Source organism: Dama dama, chromosome 9, assembly GCF_033118175.1.
Source record: "Dama dama isolate Ldn47 chromosome 9, ASM3311817v1, whole genome shotgun sequence".
Classification (NCBI taxonomy): Eukaryota; Metazoa; Chordata; class Mammalia; order Artiodactyla; family Cervidae; genus Dama; species Dama dama.
In genome coordinates this window covers 13175488-13199656 of record NC_083689.1, presented here as the reverse complement: position 1 = coordinate 13199656, position 24169 = coordinate 13175488, and the positions used below count along the sequence as shown (strand labels likewise).

The following is a 24169-nucleotide window of genomic DNA, read 5'->3' as shown; positions in this document are numbered from 1 at the left end:
CCCTTGCACCCACTTTTTATGTTAATTTTTATTTTTGAATAGCTTTAGAGAATTTTAAAGAAAAGTTGCAAAGATAATTCAGAGAGCTCCCATAGTGATGAAAACGTTTTGAAACTAGACAGAAGTGATGGCTGCAAAACATTCGAATGCCACTGAAGTTTACTTTAAGGTGACTATTGGTTTTTACTTTTTTGTTGTTGTTGTTGTTGGTATCAGTTGCCTTACTAAAATCATTTTCAGTTCAAAGAGGTTTCCTCCTCCAATAAAAAATACATTTAAAAAGAAGTTTTACATTGCCAATTTTTTATTATCTTCAGCCAATCTATCATCTTCAAACAATAATTGCTTTTTTGATACTTAACATTTTTTGTATCTTTTTCTCTTTGTATTGCATTGGCTAGAATTGATAATAGTGACAATAATCTTTCTTTTCTTCTTTAATATTTAAAGGGAAATTTTTCTATTGTTCTTGTCTTTAGGTCCCACAAAGGCATTTTTGGATGTAAGTCTTGTTGTTTGCTCAATTCCTTCCCTAATTATTGATCTGTTCTCCTCCATGCTGAATCAATGTTGGACACTTATATTTTACCAGAAATAAATTAATTTCTTAGAGATTTTCTAATTTTTAGCATGAAGTCTTAATTAATATTTTCATGTAAAGTTGAGCTCCTTACCTTCATGTTTATTTTTCTCATTCCTAATTTTAGGCATTTTTTGTTCTCTTTCTTTTTATTTCACTCATCAAATTACTTTTACCTGTATGCTTGCTTTTGCCAAAGAATTAGCTCTGGAATGTCTCAGTTCTAGAAATTTTTTGCTTTTTAACACATTAACTCTGCTTCTATCTTAATTTTCTGCTTTACTTAGGCTTGTTATGTGTGACTTTCATTAACAACATCTTACAAATCTTCACATCTTTATTTCTCGAGGATAGACCACACGTGGGTCATTTGTAGTTTTTTGAAATATGTAATAGAAGAAAACGAATGTAAAAATCAAGACTCATTTTATCACTCCAAGGTGACTCTTGTCCACATTTTGATATTTCTTGTAGATAATTGCCCTTGGTAAGTGCAAGGAAACATAAAAGATCTGTACACTGATTTAACTTCTCCAGTCCAGAAAAACAGATCAATTATCACCTTAGAGAGGTATCAGTTCAGCTCAGTTGCTCAATCATGTCAGACTCTTTTCAATCCCATGAACCACATGACACCAGGCCTCCCTGTCCATCGCCAGCTCCCGAAGTCCACGCAAACTCATGTCCATTGAGTCGGTGATGGCATTCAACCATCCCATCCTATGATGTCCCCTTCTCCTCCTGCCTTCAATCTTTCCCTGCCTCAGGGTCTTTTCCAATGAGTCAGTTCTTCACATCAGGTGGCCAAAGTATTGGAGTTTCAGCTTCAACATCAGTCCCTCCAATGAACACCCAGGACTGATCTCTAGGGTGGACTGGTTGGATCTCCTTGCAGTCCAAGGAACTCTCAAGAGTCTTCTCCAACACCACAGTTCAAAAGCATCAATTCTTCTGTGCTCACCTTTCTTTAGAGTCCAACTCTCACATCCATACATGGCTACTGGAAAAACCATAGCCTTGACTAGATGGACCTCTGTTGGCAAAGTAATGTCTCTGCTTTTGAATATGCTATCTAGGTTGGTCATAACTTTCTTTCCAAGGAGTAAGTGTCTTTTAATTTCATGGCTGCAGTCAACATCCACAGTGATTTTGGAGCCCAGAAAAATAATGTCAGCCACTGTTTCCACTGTTTCCCCATCTATTTGCCATGAAGTGATGGGACCGGATGCCATGAACTTAGTTTTCTGAATGTTGATCTTTAAGCCAACTTTTTCACTCTCTTCTTTCACTTTCATCAAGAGGCTCTTTAGTTCTTCTTCACTTTCTGCCATAAAAGTGGTGTCATCTGCATATCTGAGGTTATTGATATTTATCCCAGCAATCTTGATTCCAGCTTGTGCTTCCTCCAGCCCAGTGTTTCTCATGATGTACTCTGCATATTAGTTAAATAAGCAGGGTGACAATATACAGCCTTGACGTACTCCTTTTCTTATTTGGAACCAGTCTGTTTTTCCATGTCCAGTTTGAACTGTTGCTTCCTGACCTGTACACAAGTTTCTCAAGAGGCAGGTCAGGTGTTCATGTATCCCCATTTCTTTCAGAATTTTCCACAGTTTGCTGTGATCCACACAGACAAAGGCTTTGGCATAGTCAATAAAGCAGAAATAGATGTTTTTCTGGAACTCTTTTGCTTTTTCAATGATCCAGCAGATGTTGGCAATTTGATTTCTGGTTCCTCTGCCTTTTCTAAAACCAGCTTGAACATCTGGAAGTTCATGGTTCATGTATTGCTGAAGCCTGACTTGGAGAATTTTGAGCATTACTTTACTAGCATGTGAGATGAGTGCAATTCTGCTGTAGTTTGAGTTTCTTTGGCATTACCCTTCTTTGGGATTGGAAAGAAAACTGACATTTTCCAGTCCTGTGGTCACTGCTGAGTTTTCCAAATTTGCTGGCATATTTAGGGCAGCACTTTCACAGCATCATCATTTAGGACTGAAATAGCTCAACTGAAATTCTATCTCCTCCACTAGCTTTGTCTATAGTGATGCTTCCTAAGGCCCACCTGACTTCACATTCCAGGATGTCTGGCTCTAGGTGACTGGGAGTGATCACATCTTCATGATTATCTGGGTCACGAAGATCTTTTTGTACAGTTCTTCTGTGTATTCTTGCCATCTCTTCTTAATATCTTCTGCTTCTGTTAGATCCACACCATTTCTGTCCTTTATTGAGCCCATCTTTGCATGAAATGTTCACTTGGTATTTCTAATTTTCTTGAAGAGATCTCTAGCCTTTCCCATTCTATTGTTTTCCTCTATTTCTTTGCATTGATTGCTGAGGAAGGCTTTCTTATCTCCCCTTGCTATTCTTTGGATCTCTGCATTCAAATGGGTATAACTTTCCTTTTCTCCTTTGCTCTTTGCTTCTCTTCTTTTCAGAGCTATTTTTAAGGCCTCCTCAGACAGCCATTTTGCTTTTTTGCATTTCTTTTTCTTGGGGATGGTCTTGCTCCCTGTCTCCTGTACAATGTCATAAACCTCCATCCATAGTTCATCAGGCACTCTGTCAGATCTAGCCCCTTAAATCTATTTCTCACTTCCACTGCATAGTCATAAGGGATTTGATTTAGGTCATACCTGAATGGTCTAGGGGTTTTCCCCACTTTCTTCAATTTAAGTCTTAATTTGGCAATACGGAGTTCATGATCTGAGTCACAGTCCGCTCCGTCTTGTTTTTGCTGTCTGCATAGAGCGTCTCCATCTTTGGCTGCAAAGGATATACTCAATCTGATTTTGAGGTTGACCATCTGGTGATGTCCATGTGTAGAGTCTTCTCCTGTGTTGTTGGAAGAGGGTGTTTGCTATGACCAGTGTGTTCCCTTGGCAGAACTCTGTTAGACTTTGCCCTGCTTCATTTCTGTACTCCGAAGCCAAATTTGCCTGTTACTCCAGGTGTTTCTTGACTTCCTACTTTTGCATTCTAGTACCCTATAATGAAAAGGATATCTTTTTGGGGTGCTAGTTCTAGCAGGTCTTGTAGGTCTTCATAGAACCACTCAACTTCAGCTTCTTCAGCATGACTGGTCAGGTCATAGACTTGGATTACCGTGATATTTAATGGTTTGCCTTGGAAGTGAACAGAGATCATTCTGTCGTTTTTTAGGTTACATCCAAGTACTGCATTTCGGACTCTTTTGTTGACTATGATGGCTACTCCATTTCTTCTAAGGGATTCCTGCCCACAGTAGTAGATATAATGGTCATCTGAGTTAAATTCACCCATTCCAGTCCATTTTAATTCACTGATTCCTAAAATGTCAACGTTCACTCTCGTCATCTCCTGTTTGACCACTTCCAATTTGCCTTGATTCATGGACCTCACATCCCAAGTTCCTATGCAATATTGCTCTTTACAGCAGTGAATCTTGCTTCTATCACCAGTCCCATCCACAGCTGGGTGTTGTTTTTGCTTTGGCTCCATCCCTTCATTCTTTCAGGAGTTATTTCTCCACTGATCTCCAGTAGTATATTGGGCACCTACTGACCTGGAGAGTTCATCTCTCAATGTCCTATCTTTTTGCCTTTTCATACTGTTCATGGGGTTCTCGAGTTAAGAATACTGCGGTGGTTTACCATTCCCTTCTCCAGTGGACCACTTCTGTCAGACTTCTCCACCATGACCCCTCCATCTTGAGTGTCCCCACACAACATGGCTTAGTTTCATTGAGTTACACAGGCTGTGATCCATGTGATCAGATTGGCTAGTTGTCTGTGACTGTGGTTTCAGTCTGTCTGCCCTCTGATGCTCTCTCTTAGCACCTACCGTCTTATTTGGGTTTCTCTTACCTTGGACGTGAGGTATCTCTTCATGGCCGCTGCAGCAAAGCATAGCCGCCTAAGTATATGAAGTGCTATTTCTCTTTCCACTTGATGAAATTTTGCATTTTGAGTCTTTATTTTTCCCAATGACTTCTTAATGACCTGTGAAAAGTGTATCTTATTTTGCTTTCACACTCTAGGTTAATACTATAAAAAATTTCCTCAAAACTTACTACCTTTTTTATACTTTCTATAAATATTTAATATCTTATGCCTTTTCCCCAGCTAATACATTAATGTTTCTATGATTTTTAATCAAGGCTTTATAGGTTAAAGCTACTAATTTTTATTAGTCAAATACATTATCTTTCTGCATGGCACATTTTCTCATTAATAATTTTTCAATTTATGGCCCAATTATTGATCTTTTCTCCCCTTATTTCTATCAAAGACTTTTTATTCAGCTAGAACATCTGCTTTTAAAAATTATATATATATTCATATATAAATTATATTATCTAAGTATTTTATTTATTTTCTTCTGATAGTCTATATGGTCCCTTGTTCCACACTTAACATTTGAAATTCATTAGGAAATATGGAGATAAGATTGAACATTTTTTCTTAATTATTAATCAATTGTGAAATACTTATTTACATCTCTAAAAGGCCCTCTAACATATCCAAGAATAAAAATGAAAGTTCAGATGATAAAAATACATATACATATATCCTAAATTATGATAAATATATTAAATAAAAACTCTAGAATTATTCCCCTGAAGGAAAAGAAGAATAGTAAGAATTCCAGCTCTTACCATAAATTTGAACAGTGTTGTGGAGTTTCATAGCAATGCAATTAAAGCTAAAGTCAACTAGACATTATGAAATAATATTATTTGGAGAAAGTATATAAATATTAAAGAAAATCTTGAAATTAATAAGGAAAACTAGAAAATGCCCATAGCAGCTTATAAATAACAAAAAACAAAATCTAATACTTTCCTAATATAAAGGAAATGTCAGAGATATAATGGGAAGGACTAAACATCATTATCAACGACATTAAACCTAAACCACATTAAAATACTATGTAGAAATCCTGCTGCTCGCAACACTTTGGATGAATCTGAAGGACATTATCACAAATGAAATAAGCCATACAGAAAAGAACAAATACTGTATGATGTATGATTCCACTCACATGAGGCATCTAGAATCATCAAACTCATAGAAGCAGGGAATAGGATGTTGATCGTCAGTGGCTAGAAGGCAAGAGAAATAGGGAACTCTTGCTCAGTGTATAAAGTTTTTGTTATGCAAAATGAATAAACTCTAGAGATCTGGCATATAACATGGCGGTGGTGGTGGTTTAGTCGCTAAGTCGTGTCCAACTCTTGGAACCCCATGGACTGTAGCCTGCCAGGTTCCTCTGCCCATGGAACTTCCCAGGCAGGAATACTGTAGTGGATCACCATTTCCTTCTCCAGGGATATAACATAGTTAATAAAGTTGAGGATATGCTTTTGTATTCTTTAAAATATTTTAGAAGGATAGATTGTAAGTATTCATACCACACAAAAGAATACAAGGACAGTTTTGGAGGTGGTAGGTTGTTTTTATGGGTTTCCCAGGTGGTTCAGTGATAATCAACCTGCCAATGCAGGAGACACAAAATGCATCTTGGACCTCTGGGTCTGGAAGATCTCCTGGAGAAGGAAATGGCAACCCATTCCAGTATTCCTGCCTGGAGAATCCCATGGACAAAGGAGCCTGGCAGGCTACAGTCCACAGGGTCCCAAAGAGTCAGACACGACTGAGCACACATGCACCCAAAATGGAAAATAAAAGATGATTTATGTGAAGACAAACTCCATATTTAGAAACTCTAGGAGAGTCTATATTTAGAAGTTCAATTGTGATTGAATTTATATAGGGTTATTGACAATATAAATAACATGTAAATGAGGATTAATGATAATATCAGGCTTTTTTTTTTCCTTTTTTTACAAAAGGAGCACCCAAGTTCCACAGGATATGATATAGAAATTACAGAAATACAGTACAATGAAAGAAATTCTCAACGATGAAAAAAAACTGCCTAGAGTCAGAGAATTCCCCATTTCTATAAGCACAGTTAAATCCTCATGAGCAGTATTCATGGACGCCAGGGAAGGGACGATTGTTTGGGGATGCAGGCAAGCACTAGAGCAGTGCATCTCAAACATGTGTGTCAGAATTTCCAAGAGGGCTTGTTAAAGTACCAAGTGCGGACTTCACACCCAGAGCATCTGATTCAGTAGGTCAGAGGTGACTCTGGTAAAGGATCCACCTGCCAACGTAGGAAGCACAGGAGATGCTGGCTCCAACCCCTGGGTCGGGAAGATCTCCTGGAGGAGGAAGTTGCAATCGATTTCAGTCCACATGCCTGGGAAACCTCACAAACAGAGGAGATGGTGGGCTACAGTCCATGGGGTCGCAGAGTCAAACACATGATTGAGCACACACGCAGGTCAGATGAGCCTAAAAATGTGAATTTCTAATATTTCTAGGGGGTGCTGATGTTGCTGGTCAGAGACAATCACAATTTGAGAATTGCTGAACTCAAAAGACAATTTTTTTAGATGTCAACAGTAACCACAATTTGTCATCAAATGAAGTCAGTCCTTAGCCAAAATGAATGACTTCATGATCTCCCTGGGTTTGTATTAAGGATATTTCTGTCTTTCTGGGGAATATTTATTTGGGGTAAATTTTGTATTCCTTTTTTCTTCCTTCTTGGCTAGCCCAGCAGACTCATGGAAAGAGGAAACCAAACAGGAATCAGAAACTTTCTCCTCCTGGGATTCACAGAGGACCCAGACCTACAGCCTCTCCTCTTCGGGCTCTTTCTGTCCATGTACCTGGTCACATTCTCTGGGAACCTGGCCATCATCCTAGCCGTCATCTCAGACTCCCACCTCCACACCCCCATGTACTTCTTCCTCTCCAACCTGTCCTTTGCTGACATCTGCTTCACCTCCACCACCGTCCCAAAGATGCTGTGGAACATCCAGAAACAGATTCAAGTTATCACCTATGCAGGCTGCCTCAGCCAGGTATTCTTTTTCATTTTGTTTGGATGTCTGGACAATTTACTCTTGACTGTGATGGCCTATGACCGCTTCGTGGCCATCTGTCATCCCCTGCACTACATGGTCATCATGAACCCCCGGGTCTGTGGGCTGCTGGCTCTGGGGTCCTGGTGCCTCAATGTCACAGCCTCCCTGCCTGAGACCTTGACTATCTTGAGGCTGTCTTTCTGCAGAAGCATGAAGATCCCACAATCTTTTTGTGATCTTCCTGAAATCCTGAAGCTTGCCTGTTCTGACACCCTCATCAATCACACAGTGGTCTATTTTGTGACTATTACCCTAGGTGTTTTTCCTCTCTCTGGGATCCTCTTTTCTTACTATCAGATTTCCTCCTCCATCCTGAGAATGTCATCAGTCAGGAGCAAATACAAAGCTTTTTCCACCTGTGGGTCTCACTTCTCAGTGGTCTCCTTGTTCTATGGCACAGGCCTAGGGGTCTACCTCAGTTCTGCAGTCACTTCATCCTCTAGGACAAGTCTGGTGGCCTCTGTGATGTACACCACGGTCACCCCCATGCTGAACCCCTTCATCTACAGTCTGAGGAGCAGGGACATGAAGGGGGCCCTTGTGCGGCTCATTAGCAGGGCACCGTGTCTCATTCACAGGGCCTTCAGAGGGCTCTCATAAGTAACTGGGCACAAAACATTGGGGACCAGAAATCCTGGCTTCCTTCACTTAACGTTTTTATCTTTCCTAATACTCATGTTTTAAAGAAAAACTTTCCTTGAGTCTTCACAGCCCTCTCTATTTTCCTTCATGCTATATCTTTGGTTCCCTTTTTCAGTTTGTAACCATATGAATTTTAACTTCATATGAATTGAACCTGACATTTTCTGTTACATTTAGTGATGATTTAAATTTCTTAAAAAAATAAACTGAATCTCATGTTTTTAATATATATTGTCAAAGTGATGGGATGTATAACTATTATGGAAATGTTGCATGCCAAACTCATTTACAGAGATGTTTTCTGAGGTTGTGTGAATTACATGAACTGGAAGAGGTGCCTTTTCTCTGAATAACTTTCAGTCACATCAAACTCAATGTATTTTATTTCATTCCTGATATGTGAATTCTGGAGCTGAACAGCTCAAAGCCAGCCATCAAATACTCAGGATCCTTCCGCTTTTTTGCTCTATCTCTAGCTTGACCGTGGGGCTTCTACCCTCAAGGTCACAAAATGACTTCTGCCCTTCCAGCAATTGCAACTGCATTCCAGGAAGGTGGAATGGAGAAGTATAATATAGAAGATATCCTTTCATCATTGACCACTTTAGTGTATTCTGTCTGGCTTCAAACTTTCACATCTGTATCCATTACCTAAGAAATTCCTCTAGTCTGTTCTGCCCATGTTTAGAGAATTAATGTCCCAGGAATCACTCCTTAACCAAAAAGACCAACAGGAATTGGTGTATGAATCACTTGCCCATTGAGTGAAATAAGTCTGAAGCATACATATTTTACTGGCTCCTGTCTTTCCCCAGCAGAAGTCTTGGCAGATCATGGTGGTAATCGGCTTGATAAACACACCTTTCATTGTTATTTTCTCTTGCCTGACTCGTGGTTCTATTTCTTAGGACCACTAAAATCTTTGTCTTCACTAGACTGAGCTACATTTCCTGAACCACATAGTAACTTGATTGGCAATACCACAAAAGATATGCCTACTTGGAACCTGTGAATGTGACCTTTTTCCAAAAAGCATCTTTGCCAATTTAATTAAGGGTCGTCAAAAAGATAATTATGGATTGCCCTAAATCCAATGACAGTTGTCCTTAGAAGATACGGGAGAGGGACTTCCCTGCTGGTCCGGGGGTTAAGAATCCACCTTGCAATGCAGGGGACTTGGGTTTGATCCCTGGCTGGAGAACTAAGACCCCACAAGCCTCGGAGCAATGAAGGCCTGAGCCACAACCACTGAGCCTGTGTGCCACAGCGAGAGAGATGCTGAGCCACATGAATGACCCCTCAAGCCACAGCTAAGACCTGACACAGCTAAACAAATAGAAATAAACTTTAAAAATGTTTTACTCCCCAAAAAAGAGACAGGAGATGATATGACAGAAACAAGTCCTGTGACATAAAGGCAGGAATTGGAATGACATGGCCAAAAGGCAAGGGACTCTTGGAGCCACCAGAAGCTGTTAGAGGCAAGAATGGATTCTCTCCTAAAGGAGGGGTCTGCAAGCCGCAGACCATGGATTAGTACCAGCCCATGGCTGCCGGGGTCCAGCCTCGGCAGGATCCAGGGGATACCGTCAGGATGAACGGCGCCAGCGAGAGAGAGACGTGAGACCAGCCTTCATACGGCCAAGTCTACGAGGGGGAGAGAGAGAGAGAGAGAGGGAGAGAGAGAGAGAGAGAGAGAGAGAGAGAGAGAGAGACCAGACAGGGGGTGCAGCAGGGTCTGGCAGAGTCTGGAAATGCTTTATTTTTTACCGTGGCTTTTATACCCTAAGTTAGTACATTTCTAAGGGGAAGATAGTTTAACATTACATCAGCTTGTTCTTCACGAAACCAGGGTGTTTTCTGCATTCTTCTTTGTTTATGAGGATCTTGTACATTATCTTCTGGCCTTGGGGCCTATTGACATTTTATGACCTAGGTGAATGCAAAGCTGTTTTCCGTAATCTATTCTTTAATGAACACAAAGGTCAGTCCCTTTGCGGAAGTTATCAGTTAAATTTATCTAAAAGGTTTACCACACAAAGACTCTGCAGCTCAGGTGAGGCAGCCCCTGTTTAGCATTCCTGGTTAAAATTAACATTTCTAAACTCTTATTTTTCTAAATCTTTAACTACAACCGCTTTTAGAATAATATTTTTATGTTCTCTAATAGGGCTTCCTCACCCCCGAAGGGCTCTGTGCCTATTAGGGCCTTTATGTGATCAGGTTCTTTATGCCGTTTATGATTAAGGTGTTGTGAGCAGCCATGTGCATTAGTACGCATTTGCCAAGCAGGCTAGAATGCCAGCAAAGGGGTCTAAATCGAAACACTCCTTTCATCCTGGATAATCTTATAGGATACCACCGTCCGGCGGACACATCTTAAAGTTCTAAGTTGATTCTGTTTGGAAAGAGATCAGGGAAGGTCTTCTACCTGTGTCACAGAAATTAGGGAGTAGTCTAATATAGCAAGCAGCAGAAAGGCAGAGATCATCTTTAAGGTGAGCGCTGGGGCAGCTTTTCGAAATCCCTGAAGTCCTGATCTGCCTTGCTTGTCAGGTCTCCTCCTCACGACCTTGTCATGGGTGGGATCTCATGTGCTGGCTCCCGGCACATGGCCTGTTAGGAACTGAGCCAGCCAGCAGGAGGTTAACAGCAGGCCAGCAAGTGAAGCTTCATCTGTATTTACAGCTGCTCCCCACTGCTTGCATTGCTGCCTGAGTTCCGCCTCCTGCTCAACAAACTCAATAAAAATAATGTGCTTGAAACATCCTGAAATCCCAGGTCTAGGAAAATTGTCTTCCACTAAACCAGTCCCTTGTGCCAAAAAGGTTGGGGTGCATGCATGCTAAGTTGATTCAGTCATGTCCAACCCTCTTTGCACCAAGCTCCTCTGTCCATGGAATTCTCCAGGCAAGAATACTGGAGTGGGTGGCCATGCCCTCCTCCAGGGAATCTTCCCTACCCAGAGATCGCATCCGCATCTCTTATGTGTCCTGCATGGGCAGGTGTGCTCTTTACCACTAGCACCACCTGAGAAGTCCAGAAGGTTGGGGATTGCTGCCCTAAAGCCTTCAGGGGGAGTACAGCCCCACTGATGTCTTGATTTTGGGTTTCTGGTCTCCAGAACCATAAGAAAACAATTCTGTTCCTATAAGGCACCTGCGTGAATGTGTTCAGTTGCTTCAGTAATGTCTGATTCTTGGCAACCCCAAGGACTGTAGCTCGCCAGGCTCCTCTGCCGAAGAAATTCTCCAGGCAAGAATCCTGGAGCAGGTTGCCATCCCCTCCTCCAGGGTATCTTCCCACCCAAGAATTGAACCAGAGTCTCCTGCATGGCAGGCAGATTGTTCACCACTGAGCCACAGGGGAAGCCCTATAAGGCACCCACACTGTGGTAATGTGTAACAACAGCCATAGGCAACTAATACAGATTGTAAGGAAGATTCTTAGTGTATTTGGAGGGTTACAGGAATCAGCTGCCATTTGTGGATACACACACACACACACACACACACACTGCTGAAGGCCTGCTGATTTGCTCACTAGCATGCAGCTGCAGGGGCTTTCCAGGGGGTGCTAGTGGTAAAGAACCTGCTTGCCAATGCACAAGACAGAAGAGACACAGGCTTGATCCCTGGGTCAGGAAGATTCCCCCCGAGGAAGGGACAGCAAGCCACTTCAGTGTTCTTACCTGGGAAACCCCATGGACTGAGGAGCCTGGCAGCCCACAGTCCATGGGGTCACAAAGAATCAGACATGACTGAAGCGACTTAGCACATGTGCACATGAAGCTGCAGATGGACCTACAACTGTTCTACATTCCCAGAGAACCTCTTTGAGTCTCTCTGCCTCTTGGGCCAAGTGTGTATATTTATCTCCATGACAAAGGTCTTTGGGTTCTGCAGGATCCCTCATCACTGAGGTCAGAAGCAACACAGGTGAACACAGGCTTTTTTCCATTCCTGTGAGTTTCCAACTCTTGCTTGGAGCTTCCAGCCTGCCTTTGATGAACCTCCAGTCCATCTTTTTTTTCTCATCTCAGGATAAACCCAGAAAGCAGTTCACATATTTTACAATAGATAACTTCAGGAGTCAGAGATAAACTTGTCTCATTCTGGTTGGCATGAAGGATTGAAAGAATGAAAAGATTATCTAATCCAATCCACAATCCCCCCCCCTCCCACACACACACACAAAATGATTTATATTTCCAATGTGGGGGAAGGGTAGGGAGTTTGGCATGTACATATATACACTGCTATATTTAAAATGGATAACCAACAAAGACCTACTGGATCAGGAAGATGCCCTGGAGAAGGGAATGGCAACCCACTCTAGTATTCTTGCCTGGAGAGTTCCATGGACAGAGGTGCCTGGTTTGCTGCACACCATGGGGTCACAAAGAGTCAGACAGGACTGAGCACCTAGCATTATATATGAATATATGTGTGTGTGTGTGTGCACGTTTAATCAGTCAGACATATATAAATTCAAATACCTGTATCTGAATTTAACACAAATTCAAGTTCCTGTACCTGAATTAAACACAAAACCAGTGTTTTGTTACTGAAAGTGTGACCCTCATACTCAGACCTGCAACACACAACCCAGTAGCTTGTTAGAAGTGCAGGGTCCCAGGGCCCACTGAGGACCTATTCAATCAGAATTTGCACTTGAATTAGAATCCTGCTGACCTGTAGTCACAAGGAGGAAAGAGAAGTGCCCCTGTAAAGGGTTTATCTCTGGTTCTATGGCAACTCACTCCAGTATTCTTGCCTGGAGAATCCCATGGACAGAGGAGCCTGGTGGGTTACAGTCCATGGGGTCCCAAAGAGTTAGAAATGATTGAGTGACTGAACACACACGAGGCATAAAGTGCTTCCAGTAAAAGTAGAACTTAGGTCCATGTATCTTATTAATAGTTTGAGTAGAGAATTAGTGTATTAGTGATGTAGGAATATAAAAAATAGGGCGTTTCTTTCTAATTTTTTTGGTGAAACTATTTGACAATATTTCATATTGATTAAAAACTTACATATTGGGCTTCCCTGGGAGCTCAGTGGTAAAGAATCTGCCTTCCAGTGCAGGAGACACGTGTTCGATCCCTGGTCGGGAAGATCTTACTTGCCTCGGAGCAGCTAAGCCTGCGCACCACAGCTACTGAGTCTGTGCTCTAGAGCCAAGGAACCACAGCTATGGAGGTCCTCACCCCAGAGAGTCCATGCTCTGCAGTAAAAGAGACCCCCGCAAAGAGAAGCCCATGTGCCGCAAACAAGAGTAAACCCTCCTCACCGCAACTAGAGAAAATCCCACTGAACAACAACAACTTAGCACCTCCAAAAAAAATAAATACATATGCACACCAAGGAACACTTGTAAATGCATCGTTGCTGCAGTATTTGTTAGAGACATACACTTCACAGTATCTCCTGTGAAAAACAATCAAATGTAAAGAGGGGCGTCCTATGAGCTTGCTGTTGGGTAGTTGCTCGGTTGTGTCCAGCTCTTTGTGACTGTAGCCCGCCAGGTTCCTCTGCCCATGCCATTCCCCAGGTAAGAATACTAGAGTGGGTCCTGTTTTCTCCTCCAGGGCATCTGACAGACACAGGGCTTGAACCAGTGTCTCCCGCATTGCCAGGCAGCTTCTGTACCACTGAGCTGCCAGGGAAGTGCTAATGAACTTAGCTTGCAATTGCTTCATTATCTCTGAGGCTGAATGTGTGTGTGGATTTGTTAGCCATTTATTTTCTCTATCTTAAATTATGTGTGTGAGTCCTTTGCTTGTCTATATAGGATCAGAATAGGATTCTTATCTTTCAGTGCAATCTTTCAAACAAAGAACTGGAGATGCTTTTTAGTTGTTAAGATGTTATTTTGTTGTTAAATCGTATCCAACTCTTGCAACCCCTTGGACTGTAGCCCACCAGGCTGTTCTGTCCATGGGATTTCCCAATCAAGAACACTTGAGTGAGTTGCCATTTCCTCTTCCAGGGGATCTTCCTGGACCAGGGATTGGACCCATGTTTCCTGTATTGGCAGGTGGATTCTTTACGACTGCACCACCAGTGCAGTCTTTGTTCCTACCTTTTGTCCCATTTTCCTTTTTTCCCCCATTTTCCTTCTTACTCAATAATTTCTCACAGACCTGCCTCAAATCACAAGTATAATGCTGAATTCATTATTTTTATGGCTGTACAACAGGTCACGGTGTGCCTATAATACTAACACTTTCACGGCCTTTTGTATCCTTTATCATTAAGTTGTTATTATACCAAAGCTACATAATACATTGAGATAGTGAAGTTCAAACTCTGATTCTAACCATGGATGGTTTCATTCCCCCCAGGGATTTTTGTCTGCCACACAGAGAAAGCTGTGTATAGTCAGGGATGCTCTAAATATCCTTCAATGCACAGGACAGATGCCACCACAAACAGTGATCTGGCTCATAATGTCAATGGTGCTAACACTGGAGAACCCTGAGTTAAAGTATATCTGTATTTTCAAGGTTTATAGCTGTCTTCAGATTTTTTCATAAAATATTGTAACAGTTCACATTTCTGCCAGAAAAATCAGAGTCCCCTTTGCTACTAGTCCAGAAGTTCTCAACCCACATTTGACCAGTTTTCAAGATATTTCCCAGGACCAGGGTAGGAAAGAGATTTTTTGTTGCATTCTTAAACTATATACTGAACTAGAGCAAAGATTTATGTATTTCTTCACCTTTTTTATTTGCCTATTACTATTATGTATGGGCTTCCATGGTGGCTCAGTGGTAAACTTGAATTTGCCTGCCAGTGCAGGAGACATGGGTTCCATTCCTGGGTCAGGAAGATAGATTCCCTGAAGAAGGAAAGGGCAACCCACTCCAGTATTCTTGCCTGAAAAATCACATGGGCAGCGGAACTTGGCGGGCTACAGTCCATGGGGTCATAAAGGAGTCAGACACGACTTAGCAGCTAAACAGCAAAAACAATAACTATTATTACATACAATATTAACAACTAAACAACAAGAACACATATTATATGCCCATTTTTCTGCAGATATAAGTCTTTCAAATGACTCTTTAAAATGATTGTTTTTCAGTTGATTTGTGAGGCATATATTTGGCCTTAATCTTCTTTTTAAATTTTTTATTTAGTTATATATAACTATTGTCTTGTTTCTGAGTCTCTTGTATTATTTAAGGTGATTTTGACCCTCCCCCATGTTGATACTATATTGGCTTCCCAGGTGGTTCAGTTGGTAAAGAATCCACCTGCAATGTGGGAGACCTGGGTTCCATCCATGGGTTGGGAGATTCCCTGGAGAAGGGAAAGGCTACCTATTCCAGTATGCCAGCCTGGAGAATTTCAGGAAGTGTATAATCCATGGGGTCCGAAAGAGTCAGATACAACTGAGCAATGTTCAGTTGATATTATATATTTACATGTCAAAGTGTTCTTCTAAAATGTGTCAGTTATTCTTACACTGAGGACATAATCTCACTAATATTTTCAAGATGTTTGAAGTAGGTGAGAAGCCATTTTTTGAAAGATAGGTATTTATTCCAGCTTTAGGAACAATTCAATCTTCCCAAATAAATTGAAATACAACCTTGACATATGTTCAGTTCAGTTCAGTTCAGTTCAGTTGCTCAGTCGTGTCTGACTCTTTGCGACCCCATGAGCTGCAGCACACCAGGCCTCCCTATCCATCACCAACTCCCAGGTCCACCCAAACCCATGTTCATTGAGTCGGTGATGCCATCCAACCATTTCATCCTCTGTTTCCCCTTCTCCTCCTGCCCTCAATCTTTCCCAACATCAGGGTCTTTTCAAATGAGTCAGCTGTTCCCATGAGGTGGCCAAAGATTTGGAGTTTCAGCTTCAGCATCTGTCCTTCCAATGAACACCCAGAACTGATCTCCTCTAGGATGGGCTGGTTGGGTCTTCTTGCAGGCCAAGGGACTCTCAAGAGTCTTCTCCAACACCACAGTTCAAAAGCATCAATTTTTCAGCATGCAGCTTTCTTTATAGTCCAACTCTCACATCATGTATTAAATGTCCGTATATTAGTGAGTTTTGAGATGGATCTATGTGTTTGGTGTGACTTTGGGCAGCCTGTATGTTGACACTCAGGGCTATGTTCCTGCATTGCTGGAGAATTTGCATGGAGAATATGTCATGCTCTGGAACTTATTGGCTCTTGGGTGGTGGCTGGTTTCAGTGTAGGTATGAAGGCTTTTGGATGATCTCTTACTAATTAATGTTCCCTGTAGTCAGGAGTTCTCTGGTGTTCTCAGGTTTTGGACTTAAGTCTCCTGCCTCTGGCTTTCAGTCTTATTCTTCCAGTAGCCTCAAGGCTTCTCCAACTATACAGCACTGATGATAAAAATTCTAGGTTAATGGTGAAAAGATTTTCCACAGTGAGGGACACCCAGAGAGGTTCACAGAGTTACATGAAGAAGAGGAGAGGGAGGAAGGAGATAGAGATGAGGAGGAGGAGAAAAAGGGGGGCTCAAGAGGAGAGAGACAGATCTAGGCAGTACTCTGTTCCCTAAGTGTTCTCTGTAACCCAGAACACCCAGAGAGATTCACAGAATTGGACTGAGAAGAGAAGGTGAAGGGAGGAAATAGAGGTGATCTGGGGGAGAAAAAGGTGAGTCAAAAGGGGGAAAGAGAAATTATCACACTCCTGAGTAAAAAAGGATACTGAATATTGGATTCTTAAATGCCCAAAATTGATATCAGATACTGAAAAACAAAGATTAAAAATCTAGAGTAGAGGTTAGACTCTTAAAAATACAATATTAAAAACAACAACAACAACAAACAACACACACACACAGAAAATGCAGAAGAAGGTAAACTTTCAAACTCATTCTATGAGGCCACCATCACCCTAATTCCAAAACCAGACAAAGATGCCACATAAAAAGAAAACTACAAGCCAATATCATTGATGAACACAGATGAAAAAATTCTTAACAAAATTCTGGCAAACAGAATCCAACAACATATTAAAAAGATCATACATCATGACCGAGTGGGCTTTATCCCAGGGATGCAAGGATTCTTTAATATCCACAAATCAATCAATGTAACACACCACATTAACAAATTGAAAGATAAAAACCATATGATTATCTCAATAGATGCAGAAAAGGCCTTTGACAAAATTCAAACTCCATTTACGATAAAAACTCTCCAGAAAGCAGGAATAGAAGGAACATACCTCAACATAATAAAAGCTATATATGACTAACCCACAGCAAACATTATCCTCAATGGTGAAAAATTGAAAGCATTTCCCCTAAAATCAGGAACAAGACAAGGGTGCCCACTCTCACCACTATGATTCAACATAGCTTTGGAAGTTTGGCCACAGCAATGAGAGCAAAAAGGAAATAAAAGGAATACAGATAGGAAAAGAAGAATTGAAACTCTCGCTGTTTGCAGATGACATGATCCTCTACATAGAAAACCCTAAAGACTCTACCAGAAAATTACTAGAGCTAATCAATGAATATAGTAAAGTTGCAGGATATAAAAAAAAAAAAACACACACACAGAAATCCCTTGCATTCCTATACACTAACAATGAGAAAACAGAAAGAGAAATAAAGGAAACAATACCATTCACCAATGCAACAAAAAGAATAAAATCCTTAGGAGTATATCTACCTAAAGAAACAAAAGGCCTATACATAGAAAACTATAAAACACTGATGAACGAAATCAAAGAGGACACAAATTGATGGAGAAACATACCATGTTCATGGATTGGAAGAATCAATATTGTGAAAATGAGTATACTAGCCAAAGCAATCTATAGATTCAATGCAATCCCTATCAAGCTACCCACGGTATTCTTCACAGAACTAGAAAAAATAATTTCACAATTTGTATGCAAATACAAAAAAACCTCGAATAGCCAAAGCAGTCTTGAGAAAGAAGAATGGAACTGGAGGAATCAACCTGCCTGACTTCAGGCTCTACTACAAAGCCACAGTCATCAAGACAGTATGGTCCTGGCACAAAGACAGAAATATAGATCAATGTAACAAAATAGAAAGCCCAGAGATAAATCCACGTACCTACGGACACCTTATCTTTGACAAAGGAGGCAAGGATATACAATGGAAAAAAGACAACCTCTTTAACAAGTGGTGCTGGGAAAACTGGTCAACCACTTGTAAAACAATGAAACTAGAACACTTTCTAACACTATACACAAAATTAAACTCAAAACGGATCTACATATAAGACCAGAAACTATAAAACTCCTAGAGGAGAACATAGGTAAAACACTCTCCAACATAAATCACAGCAAGATCCTCTATGACCCACCTCCCAGAATATTGGAAAAGAAAGCAAAAATAAACAAATGGGACCTAATGAAACTTAAAAGCTTTTGCACAACAAAGGAAACTATAAGCAAGGTGAAAAGACAGCCTTCAGAATGGGAGAAAATAATAGCAAATGAAGCAACAGACAAAGGATTAATCTCAAAAATACAAGCAAATCCTGCAGCTCAATTCCAGAAAAATAAATGACCCAATCAAAAAATGGGCCAAAGAACTAAACAGACATTTCTCCAAAGAAGACATACAGTTGGCTAACAAACACATGAAAAGATGCTCAACATCACTCATTATTAGAGAAATGCACATCAAAACCTCAGGGAGGTACCATTACACACCAGTCAGAATGGCTGCTATCCAAAAGTCTACAAGCAATAAATGCTGAAGAGGGTGTGGAGAAAAGGGAACCCTCTTACACTGCCGGTGGGAATGCAAACTAGTACAGCCACTATGGAGAACAGTGTGGAGATTTCTTAAAAAACTGGAAATAGAACTGCCATATGACCCAGCAATCCCACTCCTGGGCATACACACTGAGGAAACCAGATCTGAAAGAGACGTGCACCCCATTGTTCATCGCAGCACTGTTTATAATAGCCAGGACATGGAAGCAACCTAGATGCCCATCAGCCGACAAATGGATAAGAAAGCTGTGGTACATATACACCATGGAATATTACTCAGCCATTAAAAAGAATTCATTTGAATCAGTTCTAATGAGATGGATGAAACTGGAGCCCATGATACAGAGTGAAGTAAGCCAGAAAGATAAAGACCAATACAGTATACTAACACATATATATGGAATTTAGAAAGATGGTAGTGATAACGCTATATGCAAAACAGAAAAAGAGACACAGATGTACAGAACAGACTTTTAGACTCTGGGAGAAGGCAAGTGTGGGATGTTCTGAGAGAACAGCATTGAAACAAGTATATTATCAAGGGTGAAATAGATCACCAGCCCAGGTTGGATGCATGAGACAAGTGCTCAGGGCTGGTGCACTGGGAAGACCCAGAGGGATGGGATGGGGAGGGATGTGGGAGGGGGGATCAGGATGGGGAACACATGTAAATCCATGGCTGATTCATGTCAATGTACGGCAAAAACCACTACAATATTGTAAAGTAATTAGCCTCCAACTAATAAAAATAACTGGAAAAAAAAAAAAAAAAGAGAAAGAAAAAAAATGTCCATATATAAGGAGACCTAAGTCCTGATTCATTCAACAATGTCCTCAGATGACTAATATGAAGAAAGTTAGTGAAAAGGTTGAAATGGTCAGGGTATCCTAGTTTTATGTATGTGGACTTTTGATCTTTTGGGCAAAGATCTGAACTAGGGCTAGAGTATGCCCTTAGGACTCATCAGAAAAATATGAAAATCCAAGAATAACAGCAAAAAAAAAAAAAAAGATGTCACATCTGAAAAGAGAGAAAGAGGCTTGCTCCTCTGCTTTCATATAAAAACATTTAGTCAAATGAAAATGAAATAAGCACAGGAAAAACAAGTTTTCCTGCCTGATATTAAAAATGGCCAATGTTCAATTCTTATCCATTGTACTTTATAAGCATCCTTTTGTGAAGAGTTATTTTGTTCCCTTTGCTCATTTTTCTCTTGGGTCTTACAACCCATAAGTATTTAGACCATAAGTACTTAGTCTAAAACCCGTAAGTATTTAGTAGTAACTTTGATACTTTGGATAGATTTGTTTTTTCTGTTTAATTATTTCTGCTGGGCATCAGGGGAATATAGTAGCATATGAAATGTCATAAAACCAAAGAAATTTTCTTACCGCATTCTCTCAGGGACTGTATGAGTTATTAGCTCTGTATTCTCTTTCACGTCTTCTTTATTTCTCTCTCTCTCTCGTACATAGAGACATGTATTGTTGGTGCTGTTCAGTCTCTAAGTCGTGTCTGACGCCTTGAGAAGCAGATTTTTCAGAACCACCTTGTTCCTCAGCATCCTCTGACACCTTCTCTCCTCACTTTCCCTCCTAACTTTCCTCACCACACTGGCTTCCTTTTTTTCATCTTAACATCTTAATCATCTTAACATCTAGAACATCTTAAACAAGCAACTTCCCCAGGGCCTTTGCACTGGCCACTCTCCCTGCCAGGCACACACTTCTGATAAGTTCATGGCTCCTGCTCTCTCTTCCATGAGGTCTCTGTTCAAGTGTCACCTCATCTGCTGTCTTACCTGAAGACCCATAGAAATAGCATCCCTTCTTTACTCTTCCCTTTATACTTGCTTTCATTTTATTCATAGTAAGTGTCACCATATGACATGCTATATATTTTTTTATTTGCTCTATTAGTTCTCCATGACTAGATTTTAGGAGATTTTGAATACCAAAACACTGTAGTCACTGTATGAACAAAACATTGACATCAATTTTCTATTTGCAAAGTATGTAAGATAGCATTTCAACAATGTGAGTAATGTCCACTTGCATGAAAATTAGTCACGTTTTTTCCCTTTACTTGTAGTCACTTCCACCACATGGCACCAACGAACATCACAGGAGTTTCAGAATTTCTTCTTCTGGGATTCTCAGAGGAACCAGAACTGCAGTCCTTCATATCTGGGCTTTTCCTCTGCATGTACCTGATCAATGTGTTTGGAAACCTTCTATCAAACTGGCTGTCAGTTCAGACTAGCACCTCCACACCCCCGTGTACTTCTTCCTCTCCAACCTGTCCTTTGTAAACATCTGCTTCACATCCATTACCCCCAAAGATGCTGTGGAACATCCAGACACAGAGCAAAGCTATCACCTATGAAGGCTGCATCACCCAGATGTATTTTTTATACTCTTTGCAGGGTTGGATGACTTTCTCGTGACTGTGATGGCCTATGACCACTTTGTGGCCATCTGCCACCCCTGCACTACACGGTCATCATGAACCCCCAAATCTGTGGAATTCTGGTTCTGGTTAGCTGGGCCATCACTGTCTTTCATTCCTTGTTACAGACCTTAATGGAGTTGAGACTATTCTTCTGTAGAACTGGAAATCCCTCACTATTTCTGTGAACTCAACCAGATGGTCCAACTTGCTTGTTCTGACAACCTTCTTCATGACATGGTGATTTCACAGCTGGGATGCTGGCTGGCAGTCCCCTGCCTGGGATATTTAACTCTTACTCTAAGATAGTTTCCCCCATATGTGGAATCTCGTCAGCTCAGGGGAAGCTTAAAGCCTCTTCCACCTGTATCTCACCTCTCTGTGGTCTCCTTATTTTATTGTACATGCTTAGGAAGGCACCTTAGCTCTGTTACTACCCACAATTCACACTCAATTGCAACAGCCTCAGTCATATACATTGTGGTCACACAAATGCTTAACCCCTTCATCTACAGTCTGAGGAACAAGGACATAAAAATGGCTCTGAAAGCATTCTTTAGGATGACAACTATTAAAATACCAATTGATCCAAGCTGAAGAAGGGAGCATGAGTGAAATGTTTAAAACCACACAGGGAGAAACTACAATTTTTGGTCAGATTCTGGAAGTAGAAGTTGCTCCTTCAATTTATTTCACGGGGTTTCCATTTCTTTGACTTCACCTGCTCCATAAATTGATGTCATTCACTTGATTAAGCTTAGTAATGTCCCTCTTTCCAAGAGTTGTTCATGCTGTGCTTTCCCTCTCAAATTTGTTTTGAACTTTGGACCTGAACAACATGGGAATTACTGTTTATCATGCAAATTGATAGAATTCTGAAGAACAGAGTATTCTCAAATAATATTTAAAGTATTAAATGCTTTTCTTTCATTTTAATAAGTAATAGACAGGAGCTGTACTACTCCTACAGTGGGGGCGGGTGGGGGGGCAGCAAGGGGGAATTACTCAAGACATTCATGGCTATTTACGTGTTTATAACAAGGAGAATCTCAGACCATTGATTTCATATTTGCATACATTGCTCCTTTATCTATCACCACCTGAGCTGCTCTTCCTGATATTCTGGACAAGAACATACATTATGTCTTGTTAGTTGTCACTCTGTTTGCCTCTTTAGGATTCTATTCCTTCATTCAGCTTTGTTTCCACAACACCTATCTTGTTTATTTCTGCTTACACACTCAGTCCTGCCTCTTTGCAACCCTTTGGACTGTGGCCTGCCAGGCCCCTCTATTCATGGGATTCTCCAGGTAAGAATACAGGAGTGGGTCGCCATTTCCTCCTCCAGGGGATCTTCCTGACCCAGGGATCAAGCTCCATCTAAGTCTCCTGCATTGACAGGTGGGTTCTTTACCACTAGCGCCACTTGGGAAGTCCCTGAGTCATCACAGTCACTGGCAAAAATAGATTATCATATACATGTCTTCAGGGAGAGTTCCCAACAGAACACAAGCTTCAGTGAACCATTTGATATAATAGACGTGTGTAATATGATGAAGAAAAATGTTAAGATGCACTTTGTGTTATTTTGCAAAAGATTTCATTTTTCATACTATGCATCTATTTAATTATGAATGATCAGTATTCATGTAAAGCTGGAGTTACTTTGGAATTAAGAAGTTGAAGGCTTGTTTTGCTCTTTTTAATTGGATTTTCCTCTTATTTCTGCTTGAAAATCTACAGTTCTGCCTGCATATGAACCTTTTCACTTTTCTAAGTGAAATATTTCCCACTTTTATAAATAGATATAGTAATTTAAGGAATTATGAATGTACATTATAAATATCATCCAATACACGTCCCTTTATGATCAGATACATCTACAGTCAGATAAAGAAGGATTCTCCTTTATGAGGAAATGGCAACCACTCCATTGTTCTTGACTGGGAAATCCCATGGACAAAGGAGCCTGGCAAGCTGTAGCACATGGAGTCACAAGAGTCAGACATGACTTAGTGACTAAACAACAAGGGCATCTTTACAATCATCATGATCATAGGGTGACTAAAATGAGAACTTGGATACCTTCTCGGTCTTGTGAACCAGAGTCACAATTTTTTCTCCATAAACATTCATTTCTTTTCATGCTCCCCTGATCACCTGGAAGGCAATCTCCATGAAGTCATATTTTGATACAGCTTTCTGAAAAAAAAGAAAAAGTCTTGAATAATAGAAAGATCATCAATGGGTCTATATCGAAACAAATGGCAAAATCAAGAATCAGCAAATTTTTATAATTGCCTTCACTGCTGTGTATTTTTATTTTTGTATCATTAATCTGTTGCTAGATAACAAATCATCCTGAAAGAAAATGATTTAACACTCAGTTCAGTTCAGTCACTCAGTCCTGTTGGACTCTTTGGGACCCCATGGACTACAGCACGCCAGGCTTCCCTGTCCATCACTAACTCCCGGAGCTTGCTCAACTCATGTCCATTGAGTTGGTGATGCCATCCAACCATCTCATCCTCTTTCATCTTCTCCTCCTGCCTTCAATCTTTGCCAGCATCAGGATCTTTTCTAATAAGTCAGCCCTTTACATCAGGTGCCCAAAGTATTGGAGATTCAACTCCTTCAGATTTAACATTATGTTTCACTAAATAACTTTACATAGTAATGAATTGTGCACATTTCTGCTGGACTCTACATATGTCTTTATTCACCTCTATTTCAAAGCAGAGGTTCTGTTGATCTTGGCTGAGAG

At 40.7% G+C, this 24169-nt stretch overlaps 1 protein-coding gene across 1 annotated transcript; it reads left to right on the top strand.

Moving 5' to 3' along the window:
* Positions 1–7199: 7199 nt before the first annotated feature.
* On the top strand, positions 7200–8162 carry LOC133061601 (olfactory receptor 7C2-like). The gene has a single exon (XM_061149571.1). It carries the CDS (start codon positions 7200–7202, stop codon positions 8160–8162), a length of 963 nt encoding a protein of 320 aa, XP_061005554.1.
* The last annotated feature ends 16007 nt before the right edge of the window (positions 8163–24169 follow it).

Excerpts from the sequence above, each read along its gene's own strand:
- LOC133061601 (XM_061149571.1), top strand. The coding sequence starts at position 7,200 with ATGGAAAGAGGAAACCAAACAGGAATCAGAAACTTTCTCCTCCTGGGA.